Source organism: Spermophilus citellus (genome assembly GCF_964194105.1).
Source record: "Spermophilus citellus genome assembly, chromosome: 7".
In the NCBI taxonomy this organism is placed as follows: Eukaryota; Metazoa; Chordata; class Mammalia; order Rodentia; family Sciuridae; genus Spermophilus; species Spermophilus citellus.
In genome coordinates this window covers 160,444,776-160,457,943 of record NC_138188.1, presented here as the reverse complement: position 1 = coordinate 160,457,943, position 13,168 = coordinate 160,444,776, and the positions used below count along the sequence as shown (strand labels likewise).

General features: G+C 42.9%; 1 protein-coding gene across 2 annotated transcripts in view; it reads right to left on the bottom strand.

Moving 5' to 3' along the window:
• SH3BGR (SH3 domain binding glutamate rich protein) overlaps positions 1–13,168 on the bottom strand; it is a 53,407-nt gene extending 40,239 nt beyond the window's left edge. Inside the window, exons 1-2 of one of the 2 annotated variants that reach the window (XM_081300963.1) lie at positions 13,010–13,168; positions 5,916–6,101 (exon numbers count right to left, since the gene is read on the bottom strand). In XM_081300963.1, the coding sequence (XP_081157089.1) occupies positions 5,916–6,101; positions 13,010–13,054 (231 nt within the window). In that variant the 5' untranslated portion in view covers positions 13,055–13,168. The remainder of the gene's footprint in view (positions 1–5,915; positions 6,102–13,009) is intronic. The other variant, XM_081300962.1, reaches the window with a different exon arrangement.

The window sequence follows — 13,168 nt, the reverse complement described above, 5'->3', positions numbered from 1 at the left end:
AGGCGTGAAGCGCTGTGACTCTGACCCACTGCTGGTGGGAGTGCGTCCGGCACATCTGGCAGATCCAGCTAAGAAAACACCTGAAACCATCTATCAAGGCCAAACATGCCATAGCAGCGACCCAGAGGACACACTCCTACTAAAGGACCAAGAGAAACACGTCACCAGCAGCACTGTAGAACAGGATTGTGTAACAGGTGTAACAGCCAAAAGCTAGACCACATCAGGAGCCTCTCCAGAGCAGGGACAACGAAGAAACCAACCACTAAGAAACACAGGGCACTTTAAAGTATGTGGGGAAAAGAAACAGACCAAAGAACACCCAGAGTATGAGTGTGTGTGTGTATAAAATTCAAAACCAAATAATACATCCTGTAGGTGTGCACACCTGGGAGACAGAGGAAAGGAAGAGAAGGCAGACACACAGTCCCTCGGGTGGCCACATCTGCAGTGGGAGGGGAACGCTAGGGGCCTAGGGAACTCAATGGGCCTCTACATTTTTGATGACATCACATTTCAACTGAGTAATGTGTTTTTTTGTTTTTTGTTTGTTTCTTGGTACCGGGAATTGAATTCAGGGGCACTTAACCACTGAGCCACATCCCCAGCCTTATTTTGTATTTTATTTAGAGACAGGGTCTTGTTAAGTTGCTTGACACAATATCTTTATTTTATTTTTATGTGGGTTGAGGATCGAACCCAGTGCCTCACACGTGTTGGGCAAGTGCTCTACCATTTGAACCACAACCCCAGCCCAGCACCTCGCTTTTGCTGAGACTGGCTTTGAACTCACAATCCTCCTGCCTCAGCCTCCAGAGCCACTGGGATTACAGACATGCGCCACCACGCCAGGGTGTCTCATTTTTCTTCAAACTACATGTTTTTATCATAGATGGTAAATTTCAAAATAAATTCTTAAGAACATAAAATCGTTTATTCAGTAACAATTGTGTGCTGAGCAGCTCCCCACCCTAATTGGGCATGCTTTCTGTCCTCCTTACATCCCTGATGCACAGTGATGCTCCCCTCTCAGCTCAACGGCTGCCTTGGAGCCAGGGAGGCATACCAGCCCTTTCCTGGACTAAGGGTGCAGATTCTGACACACACATCTGCTACTTACAGCAGTCCTCCCTGCAAGGTGACCTGCCCCTGACGGTGCCTGCTTAACTCCTCCTGTCCCCCTTCTACAACAGTTATCTGCCTCAGCTCCCAGATAATAAATATCCTCATCTGTTCTGCTGAGAGCAGCAGGAGTTCAAATGCAGGACACAATGATACTCAGGACTCTCCCTGACATCCAGTCCCCACATGTCCCTGGGACAGAGAAATCCACCACTTGTCCCTGAGTCTCCTTCCTCTGATCCATCATCAGCCATGGCACATGACTGACAAAGAATCCTCAGGAATCAGAGATACAACTTATAGTAGTTATTCTTATGGTATCTACTCCAAACATGTGGAAGGACACATCAACGGACTCTCCAGATGTATGCCATTTGAAACCTGACATAGCCTTCAGAACTTCTGAGTCTCCTTTTAAAATGTGAACCAATAATACAAATAATCATTTTCACTACTTTCTGAAACCAGAGCCCTCTGCTTCATTAGTCAACTTTGTTAAGAGTAGCCCATATTGCAGAAAAGCAAACTTAACAAAAGTTTCTCTTAAGAAAAACTTCTGTGTTAGTTAGTTTCCCATCACTATAGCAAAAACAGCTGAAATGACCACCTTGGAAAAGAAAAGGCCCGAGTTTTAAAGGTTCTATTCCATGACTAATTGACCCCATTGCTTTGGGCCTGTGGCAAGGTAAGACATCATGGCAGGAATGTGGTGCAGAGAAAAAACCCTCACCTCATGGCCAGGAAGCCAAAGAGAGGAAGAGGAAGGGGCTAGGGTCCCACTGTCCCCTGCAAGGACATGTCTCCAATGACCTCAAGACCCCTCACTAGGCCCCACCTCTTAAAGTTCCTACCACCTCCCAAGAGCACCACCCTGGAGAGCAAGCCTTTAACACACAGCTCCTCAGGGACATTCCAGATCCAGATCACAGCAGCTACTGAGACCTCCCCAGAGGCAGGACTGAAAAGAACCTAAAAGAGTTGAATAAAATAATTTGCAAACTCATAGGATACATATTTGTAATAGGAAAACAGATTTTAAAAATGGAAGTCATGGGGCTGGGGATGTGGCTCAAGCGGTAGCGCGCTCGCCTGGCATGCGTGCGACCCGGGTTCGATCTTCAGCACCACATACCAACAAAGATGTTGTGTCCGCCGAGAACTAAAAAATAAATATTAAAAATTCTCTCTCTCTCTCCTCTCTCACTCTCTCTTTAAAAAAAAAAAATGGAAGTCATTATTTGGGATAATTTTCTTCTTCACAATTAAATATTTTTAAATGCTAGACCACAGCAAAATGGGATAAGAGATGTCTTTGAGATTTTATTTTTATAGCACAGAATAACTGCATAACTTTTACCCTAGTAGTTAATATAGACAGAAAGTTGTATGCTTCAATAATGTCTCTATGTAACAGTCGAAATCTAAAAGGACAGTTCAAAAGCAAAAGTAAGAAATTTTAAATCCTAGCTTCACTGGGAAAGTATTAGAAGAAAACATCAAATTCTTCTAATTTAAATGAAATGTTTATATGGTAATTTTAGCGTGCATAAAGCTTTTCTAAACAAAATTTAAAGTATGGAACCCATACAGAAAAAAAAATAATAATATATTTGTCTATATGAAACATTTAAAAGTTCTGCATTACAAAAAAATGCCCCTTTAAAATTTCTTATTTAAAATATAAATAAGAAATGTGAGTGAAATGTTCACTAGATCTATGGTAGTCAAGGGGCTATTTTCCTTGATATATGAAGAAAGTTATAAAAACCAATACACATAGTCTATAGCGCAATAGAAAAAGGACAAAAAATATATATACAGGAAAGTCACAGAAAAATCACAAGTAACTGATAAACAAATTTAAAAAGATGTTCAACTTCATCCATAAAGAATGAAACCTGATGGGCTGGGGCTGGGGCTCAGCGGTGGAGCCCTCACTTAGCACATGTGAGGCCCTGGGTTCCATCCTCAGCACCACATAAAAATAAATAAACAAAGGTATTGTGTCCAATTACAACTAAAAAAATAAATATACATATAAAAAAAAGAATGAAACCTGAACCAGAGCAGCAAGAACCAATTTTTCATCTATCGCTGAGCCTCAGCCCCAGCCTCGTAGAAGTGTTTTTAACCGCACAAGACTGAAGACAACACAAATGCTCTCCATTAGAGGGCTAAGCCAAAAATTTATGACATGCACAAAGAAAAACTTACAGCCATAAAACTAAGGAGCATGTGCAGCTCTGCAGAGACCCCCAAGTACAGTTATTAACTGAACAAAACAAAGTCTAGATAGCATATCCCCTTTTTGAGGTGATAGACAATTGGTGTTTGTTTGTTTGTTTGTTTGTTTGTTTTGGAGTGCTGGGAATTGAACCCAGGGCCTTGAGCATTTTAGGCAACCACTCTACCACTGAATCACACCTCTAGTCAACAATTGTTAACTATACACAGAAAATTTCTGGAAAAGTCAAACAAGAAATCACCAACATTTGGGGCCTCAAAGCAGGACCACACTGAGAATTTTCCTGTACAAAAATGAAAACTCAGGGCCCTGGGTTCAAACCTTGCTAAGAATTTCAAGACATGGCAGCAGAGTATTAAACCAGGCACAGAAACTTCATGAACATGGGCACCATGAGACATGCTGATGGCAGCCTACAGAGCCAACCTGACTCAGGGGAAGGCAGCTAGAGTGACATGGTCAGAAAGGGCAAAGGAATCATTCTCACTAGGGACCCTTTTGAACCATATTAAGTTATCAGCATGTGCCTGTGCTGATTTTCCAATTATTAAAATAAATTACTTTAGAAAAAATAAAACTAAATTCCTTACTGCTATCGCGCGCGTGCACGCACACACACACACACTCACACACCAAAAACAGCCCTCATTATCCCTTTCTTATCCAATAAGAGGTACAATCCTAGAAATGTAGGTGAGGAAGAGGCAGGGTGGGGTGGGAGGTGGAGCAGAGGGGCTCTTCCTCTGGAGGAATTGTGCTGCAGCTGGGAAACCCCAGGTTAGACCCACAGGGAAGTTGAACTGGACACACATTCCCCTCAGTGTGCACTGAGCACATTAAGACTGTCTGGAAACATTCCCATGCCCACAGGACTAGGAGCTCAGCCGGGAAGAAGCTCATACAGTGCATAAGTCCATCCAGCCCCACACAGGCTAACAGCATCCCCCACACCTTCTCATCCACCGGCACCTCAGACAGCGCGCTCTGTTTGCAGTTGTCATCAGTTACGATTAAGGGCAGGTCCTACTCCACTGATGTCGTCCTTACAGGAAGGCCGTTGAAGACTCAGAGGCCTCAGGGAGACTCGATGTGAGGATGGAGGCAGGGCTGGGAGCCCCATCTCCCCAGCCAAGGAGGGACAAGGACTGCTCACAAAGGCAGGAGCTGGGAGAGACAGAGGCAGACTGTCCCTCAGACTTGCAGAATGAACCAACCAGCAGCAACATCTGGATCTCAAACTCCTGGCCTCCAGAACTTCGGGGAATACATCTCTATTGTCTAAGCCACCAGCCTTGGGCCACTTTTCTACAGGAAACTAACATAAGCCCCACAAACCAAACAATTCGTGCTTCAAGTCAGAGGTGTGAAGACCCTTCTGTGAAAAGTCAGACGATAAACACTTGTGCGCTGTAAGTGCTCTCACTGCTGTGCAAATCTGTCCTGGTGCGAAATCATCCATGGGCAATTGGTAAGTGAATTCCTGTGGATGTGTTCCACCAAAACTGCACTTACTGAAACTCACAGCAGCAGAATGTGGCCCTCACCCGCTTGATGACAGGTGGTTTCGATGAAAAGCATAATAAAGAAAACCTACACCAAGAACCAGCAGCTCTATGCAGCACGAGGAGAAGAGGGGTTCAGATGCCTACCCTGGCTCCAGCTCCCAGAAGCAGCACACTCTGAACAGCCTCCTCCACTAGGCAGACCTTGTCCCCATCCAAGAAGTGACCGAGGTGGCTTAGAGGTAATTTCCAGTCCTCACATTCTAAAGTCCTTTGATTTGTTAAGTGTTCCTTTTCAATAATTTGATTTATTAAGCACAACTTGTATACTCTGATTACAGTTTATTTTCTGAAATAAACTATTAATGTATAAAATAAAATTGCTATTAAAAATCAAAATGTTCCAACCAGTTTTTAAACTAACTATATTCACACAAATTTTTCTGTTACCTACAGTAAGGTTGCAGTTCTATAAATCCCATCTTTATAAAAGTGGAAACTTACCACACATCCATGTGGGTGCACACTTATCAAAGTAAGATAGAATTCCTTCTAACTAAATGCACATTTTAGTAGAATGAATTGGACATCACTTTCCCACGTTCATATATGAATACAAGACCAGTGAAACTCCACATCATATGCAACCACAAGAATGGGACCCTACTTAGAGAAACTTACACTCCATGTATGCATAATATATCAAAATACACTCTACTGTCATGGACATCTAAAAAGAACAAATAAAATTTTTAAAAGCTTCAGAAAATAAATGTACATTCTGTTTGAAAAAATGACCTCAATTCTTCAAAATTAAACAAGGAACCTAAAATAACCCCCAAAAACCTTCTGAATCATCATGCATGTTATTGTTTCTACCATTTTCTAACTCAGTCTTAAATATGGATTGTTCACAGTGGATCTGATACTAGGCAGTGGTTGGTAGAAATAGATGGTGAATTGACCATTGGGAATTGACCATTGACCATTGAATGATTTCTGATAAACATGCACAAAGAAGGATTTCCACAAATCCAAATACTCACCCCACAATACTGCTCTTCATTGAAGATCTGGGGGGGCAAAGGAATCCCATTCTGAGGTTTTTTCTCCCCAGGAACATTCTCTCTCATCCACCTCCTGTTGTCTTCATCTCCAGCTATGTCTAATTCCTTAAAGTCGATTTTATTCGCCTCCAAAAAGCCCACCACTTCTTGCTGTTTCTTCCTAATCTGGTCAAGAGTAGTGAAAAATATTTTTAAATTGTTTTTTAAAAAATATTTTGATGATGTTTACATAAAATAAATCCTTTCTCTAGCTACCCAGACAACACCAATAATTTTATAAAGTATTGAAATGAGGAAAACCAAAAATCACACCTCTGCATTATAAAGGATCCATGTGACTGTTTAAATATTGAGGTTTTAATATCATCAAAGTTTAAATCATTGTCTAATCAACCTAACGGGAACGGAGGTGTTCTCATATCTCTCATTTTCTGTATTTCAAAATACTTGTAACTCAAAGCTTGAAATAGCCAAAACCATAAACAAAAATTAGCTAGGAAGAGACCTGAATGGGAAAAGAGGAAAGAGAATACGGGGGCTCGGTGGCTCAGTGGTAGAGCGCTTGCCTAGCACTGGTGAGGCCCTGAGTTCAATCTTCAGTACCACATAAAAATAAATGAATAAAATAAAGCTATATTTAAAAAAGAAAATGGAAAAAAGATAATTTACTATGAAATGCAAAATCATGCGTTCTACACTAATGTGCATTTCGTTCAAAGTTATGAAAATAGGAGTGTGAGTCACACTGAGCTGGAAGTAACATTAGAAATAACACCAGAAATTGAAAAGCCCACGTGGAGATGGCTGGAGGGCAGAAGGCAGGACAGAAAGGCTGGAGTATGTTTCTCCCAGCACATAAAAAGGTGGCACAAAAGAGTGATGCTTTTCTCCCACCCTATGGGACGTGCTGTTCTCTACCACTGGTGTGCAATAACTGTGTCTCCCAGCAGCTATTTCTTGTCAATGTGACCATCTTTAAAGATCAGAGCTCCTTCCCCATAAGTAATTACGACTATTTCTCTCTTCAGTCTGAGAAGTCACTCCCAGAAATGAATGATACCATTTTTTATGAACACTGTAAATAGATTACAGTTGACTCTGTGGACGCCATTTTAAGAACCCCAGGCATAGGGGCTGGGGATGTGGCTCAAGTGGTAGCGCGCTTGCCTGGCATGCATGTGGCCCGAGTTCTGATCCTCAGCACCACATACAAACAAAGATGTTGTGTCCGCTGAAAACTAAAAATAAATAAATTAATTAATTAATTAATTTAAAAAAAAAAGAAACCCAGGCATAAACCTCCAGCAAGTGTGATCAATTGACAGTCATCAACTCTACTCTGCAGAAGATGCTGTGCCAAGCCCTTCTGGTAAAAAGATTCTTAAACCGCTTATTTGGGAGGAAAAAAAGTACAGAACTAATTTGTGCACTATAGATGTAGAACACACTCAAGATACTACAGAGGCATAAATATGGTCACTTTTTAAAGGAAGATTAACATTTAAGTATGAATTTTCTTTGACGCAAAAATATCTAATATCTGAATTTTTGTAAAAGTCTTCTGAATAGACTATTATCTCATAATGAAAACAAGTCATTAAAACTTTTATAGGACACAAGTGCTCCTCATCACCTTCATGTGATTTGTTTATCAGCAGGACTAGATTTGGAGGATTCAAAATAAATGAGGTAAAAGATGAGGTAAATCCAAACCCATTTTGTCTAAGCCAAAATCCTTTCTTAAAGACCTATATACCTGTCCCCCCTCAAAAAAAAAAAAAAAGAAAAAAAAACACCAATTTTATTTTTTCTTGCCAACAATGAAGGACTATCAATGACTCCTGGATGGTGTATTCCTTATTTAATACAAGAAAAGTAAGACACATATAGATGCTTAAGCCCTGGAATAAAATCACCACTAAAACAAATTATACAAAGTATCATAAAATAATTTGTATATAGAATTTGTTTGGGATGGTCATTTGATTTTACATATAGTAATATAAAATATAGACTAATAGTAAATAATATTTTTTAATTATTAGAAAGTAAACATATACAAATTATATGTAAATTGTCATGTATAAATTACACATATAAATGTGCATTTATATGTGTAATCCTGCATTTAATTTTTCATTAATATCTGTACCATCAACATAATAAAGATATTTGGACTAAAAACATTACATTGATAAATTAAAGGCTGCTGTTAGCTACAGCACAATACCTACAAGCACTAAGACTCGAGCCAAGGTACATTTAAGTTCGGAACAAGCATGGAAAAAAATTGAGAGAAAGTGTTAAACAAAGGAATTCCTTTTAATGTATCTGTATAAGAAGTCTGGAGACTCCTGAGTGACCCCCATAAGGACAGCCCCCTACCTGCCGCTGGGCTGCAGTAACCCTGACCTTCTCCTCTGCAAGGAAACTGTGCTCCAAGCTCCACAGCTTCATAGCTGGATTTTTGGATATTACAAAATCCCATTGGACCTGATGGCAGGTTGTTAGTCTAAATCATTATTTTAATTAATTATATTCTCCATACATCCTTTCCAGCCTGTCCATAATTGTGCCGTTTTATGAATATCCCTCAGATATTTTCAGAGATAACTTTGCTGTTTGAAAAGTAGAGATGTCTTCACTTTAGGCAAGTTTGCTTTTAATAAAACACACAGAAGGCAATCTCCTTTACCCAGACCCTGCCTGCCCTTCATCCGAAACCCCCTCACCAACATTATCTCCCTGATATTTTACCCCGTGATTCCTGAGTAGGTGAAGCATTTCCAAAAGTCCTGGCTTCCACTTCTCCAAGAAAGGCGATGCATGGAGTAGATGGAAGGGGCAACCATGCTCACTGTCCTCAGCAGGACCAGCAAGGGCCTCCAGGAAAGTTAAGTGACAGGCAGAAACAGCGCTCTGTGCTAAGTGCCATTTCTTAGTACCCTGTCCCCGCTCCCCAAAAAACAAGAAGAAACTTGAACTGTTTGGCTCCAGACTCCCTAAACACCATTTAAACTGGCTCATGAGGCTAATAGGAGCACTGGAGTTGTGCCTGGGCTGGCAACCTCTGGAGAAGGGTCTGGCTCAAGCTCAGAGGAGGGATAAGGGGAAGGGGAACACGTGGGGCCACCTGGCTGGCTCTGTCCCGTCTGCCATAGCCCAATGCCCTGCCTCTAGGGTGGGGTCCCTCTCCCCAAAGGTCCCTGATGGAGGAGCCCCTCCAGCCTTCCCAAAGTGGGGTTCTTCTCATACAGCCTCCTGAGCTGACCCCAGAGGCACAGCATCATCCCAGAGGGCTCCTCCCCATCACGGCCTCCAGGGGCTCACTATTGGGCCATGAGCACAGCAGTCCAAGAGTTGTCACCATGGACCCTCTCTCCCTCTCCACTTCTCCCCACCCTTCAGAGTGCCATGGGCCGATGCTGGTTCCACAGGCTGCGCCATCTGTCCTGGGTAGCAGCTTTCAGGACCCGGGGATACCTGGGGCCAGTGTCATTACTTGAAGCCTTTAGCAGAGGCTGAGAGCTCTGTGTTCCTAGCATGTCACATGTACTCATAAGAAAGGTCTGTTCTCCATCCTGAAGACTTCTGCCACCACAAGTCAGCTAATGTGCTGGAGCCATCTGACTGCAGCACCTCTTCCTGCCACTCACTTGGCACCTCCTGCCTATTGTCTCGTACAGTTAGGAGCCTTTCCACTGAGGTCACTGTACTGTAGTAAAAAGCCCACTGAGTTTGAGTCACAAAAGCCTGCGTTGCCATCCCAGACCAGAAAGTGGCTATCCAAGCAAGAACTGAGGTCTGTAATTTCCTCACCTGAGAACTGGGGTGATTTGGAAAATCCTTGAGGGGTGCTGCTGGTGGATCTAGTAAGATGACACATGGAAAAGCACCGGAGTACTGCAGGTGTCACACCGAGGCTCCATGAGTCAATGAATTTTCCAGATCGATCTAATTCAAGAGTCGTATTTCTCCCACCATATTTGCACTATTGATTGAGATGCACATTAAGAAACCCAGGAGTCCCCTGGAAGATCTACCCTTAAAGACCATGATTCCAGGGACTGTGCACCTTGGAAATAGCAGGGAAAATCCTCTCTCCTTTTGTCCCCATGCCCCACCAAGGCCAAGACCTTCAACAAGAGAAGAGGTCACATAAGAAGACACCCGCCTTCTGCTTCCCCATCGTTCATGACCCAAACCCCTTCAGGATGTGATAAAGCGTGTCACAGTTCCTTAGAGCCAACCATTAAAATGGAGCTTTAATACACAGTGGCACGAAGTCAATTCCTGGAAGAGACTGCAGTTTGGTTTTTCCTTCTTCATTATTTCATTCATCCAGCAGAAGTCAGAATGCCCTGACTGACCAGGTGGGAGGCAAGTGAGTGGAGGCTCTGCAGAGCGCCCAGCCCACGTGCAGCCTGAGCACAAGGACTGCTCCCGGGCTCTCCTGCCAAGCAGCGTTGGGGGGAATTCCCTGTCCACAAAAGTCCAGCTGCACCTACACTGAGGTAACAAGTTCTCACTCTTCAGGAGGATATCAATTGTCTTAACCGATCATTATAACAGCTGTAATACTAATTAACTAACATTAATTAATAATTACAAAAATTACAGCAGTAATTAATATAAACTAGCAATAAGGATATCATTCACTAGTAATCACAGTACTTTTTGAGCACTGATGGAGCACTTGACACCATGCCCGGCACGGAGCATCTTATTTCAGATGCTCTCATGTTGACGCCATGAGGTGGGCACTATTCTTATCCTCATTTAACAGACAAGGAAGTCGAGGCTTAGCAAGGTTAAATGCCTTTCCCAAGGTCACACAGTTGCAAGTGCACTGAAACATTTGCCACTCTGGTGCCCCAGAACTCACTTGGCTTGTCCAAGATCCTGGAATGAATGGCATTCCTCCAGGTCCTCCAAAGCTAACTAAATTATGCTGCCAAATTTCATGAATGTGAGACATCAAATAAACCTAAGAAATTCATAAATTTAGCTGGACGCTGTGGCGCACACCTGTAATCCCAGGCACTCAGGACCCTGAAGCAGGAGGATGGCAAGTTTGCCTGGGCAACTTGGCGAGACCCATTCAAAATAAAATAAAAAAGGGCTGGAGCCAGCTGCAGTGGCACACACCTGTAATCCCAGCAGCTCAGGAGGCTGAAACAGGAGGATCGTGAGTTCAAAGCCAGCCTCAGCAACTTAGCAAGGCCCTAAGCAACTCAGTGAGACCTTGTTTCTTTTTTTTTTTTCTTTTTTTTTAGAGAGAGAGAGAGAGAGTCGTATTTTTTAATATTTATTTTTTAGTTCTCGGCGGACACAACATCTTTGTTTGTATGTGGTGCTGAGGATCGAACCCAGGCCACACGCATGCCAGGTGAGCGCGCTACCACTTGAGCCACATCCCCAGCCCAAGACCTTGTTTCTAAATAAAATATAAACAGGCTGGGGATGTGATTCAGTGGTTAATGTGCTGGAGCCATCTGACTGCGGCACCTCCTGCCTATTGCCCCTGGGTTCAAACTGTGATACCAAAAAAGGGAGAGGGAAGCAGAAATGTAGCTGAGTGGTAGAGCACTCCTGGGCTCAGTCCCCAGTACCAGAAAAAAAATCTCAGAAAATTAAAGAAATCCTTAAATTTACCCCTTGTCTTCTGAATAATACACAGGGCCACATACACCAATTCTACAGAATACATAGATGATGGCAATTAAGTGGTAAAAGTTTTCAGCAATGAATATTAATACATTTAAAGCCCACCAAAGACATTTTCCTCAAATATTATATTTTATCAAAATAATCCAAAATGTACGAGCGGGCTGGGATACAGCTCAGTTTTAGAGCACCTTCCTTGCATGTGTGAGGCCCCAGGTTCCATCTCCAGCATCCCAAAAGCAAATAAAACCATACTCATTTTATATCAACTAAAAGTTTCCACAGTCATCAATGACAAAGATTTACTTTTGGAACTTTCCATGTGTAATCTTTATTCTTTTTTCTGTCACCTGCTCCAGATATCACTGAAACAACTGCGGATCAGTAGTGATCTTTGGGAGTTAGCAGGCCCTTTTCTCTTGCTTTCCTCTCACCCTCTTTGAAACGCCAATGATTCCCCAGGTTGGGAGTGGGGCTGTGACTCCAGAAATCCGAGCTGCAGCCGAAGCTCCTCCAGGAACTAGATATAAAAGGAAACAGCCCCCTCTTGGGGCTCTGACTCTGGGGACTATAAAATGATTTCTTCCCCCAGCCTTCCTAATTCCTGCTAAAACGCGGGTAGAAAGGTCAGTCGCAGACAGACACTGCAGTTCAAGCCAACAGTCAAAGCCTGAATCATTCTCAAGGAGAAAGGTGTCTCGGGGTGACTCGTGTTTCTTCGGGCAGGTCTACAGTCCGAGAATGAAAGCACATGGGAGGCAGGTGCCTGGGCTCTCGGTACCCAGACCAAGCCAAGGCAGGGAGGTTGGCTCCTATTCCCATGTGTGGGCTACTGGAACTCCTAGAGCACTTAAAACTGTGGCCTCGGAGACGTTTGCGCTTGTCACCATGACATCATTTTCCTCAAATAATAGTATTACACTAACTCCACACTTTCTGTGCGGTAACTTCACACAAGGAACAATGCTCAAGGAGTCGACTTAGCAATCTGGTCCATCAGACGCTCCAAATAGTTACACAAAGTATCATTATTTCTAACTTTACATTCCTCCAAGTCCTGCAGAATTAATAGCAGAAACACTCCAAAACAAAAAGTAAAATAAAAGCTCCTGATTCTATAATCTATGCAACGGCAATGCACTTAGATCACGTCACCAATCCAAGGCTCCTCCTTCCTGGTATCCCCACACACCTGTCTGGATTACACATTTTACACACTATTTTCAACACTACGAAAACACACACAGAAAGCCATCGGCCCTCAATGCAGAGTGCAGTTGACTTACACGCAAAAAAGAATTTAAGGCCAATGCTCGTCCATACCGGCTCCTTCTAATTCCAACCCTGATTTATCCAGAAAATGGTACAGAAAGAAGCACACCCCACAGGTCCCACCGGACACCTACCGCTATGGACCCAGAAGATGTGGCAACAAATACTTTGATAACCATTTCGACAGTCAGAAAGAGGACTCCCTCCAACACACCCCTGTCAGGAAACGGTCGCTAGACAAATCCTGACAGTGACAAGGAGGAGCAAGTGCCAGGTTGAGCTGGCGACTGCCC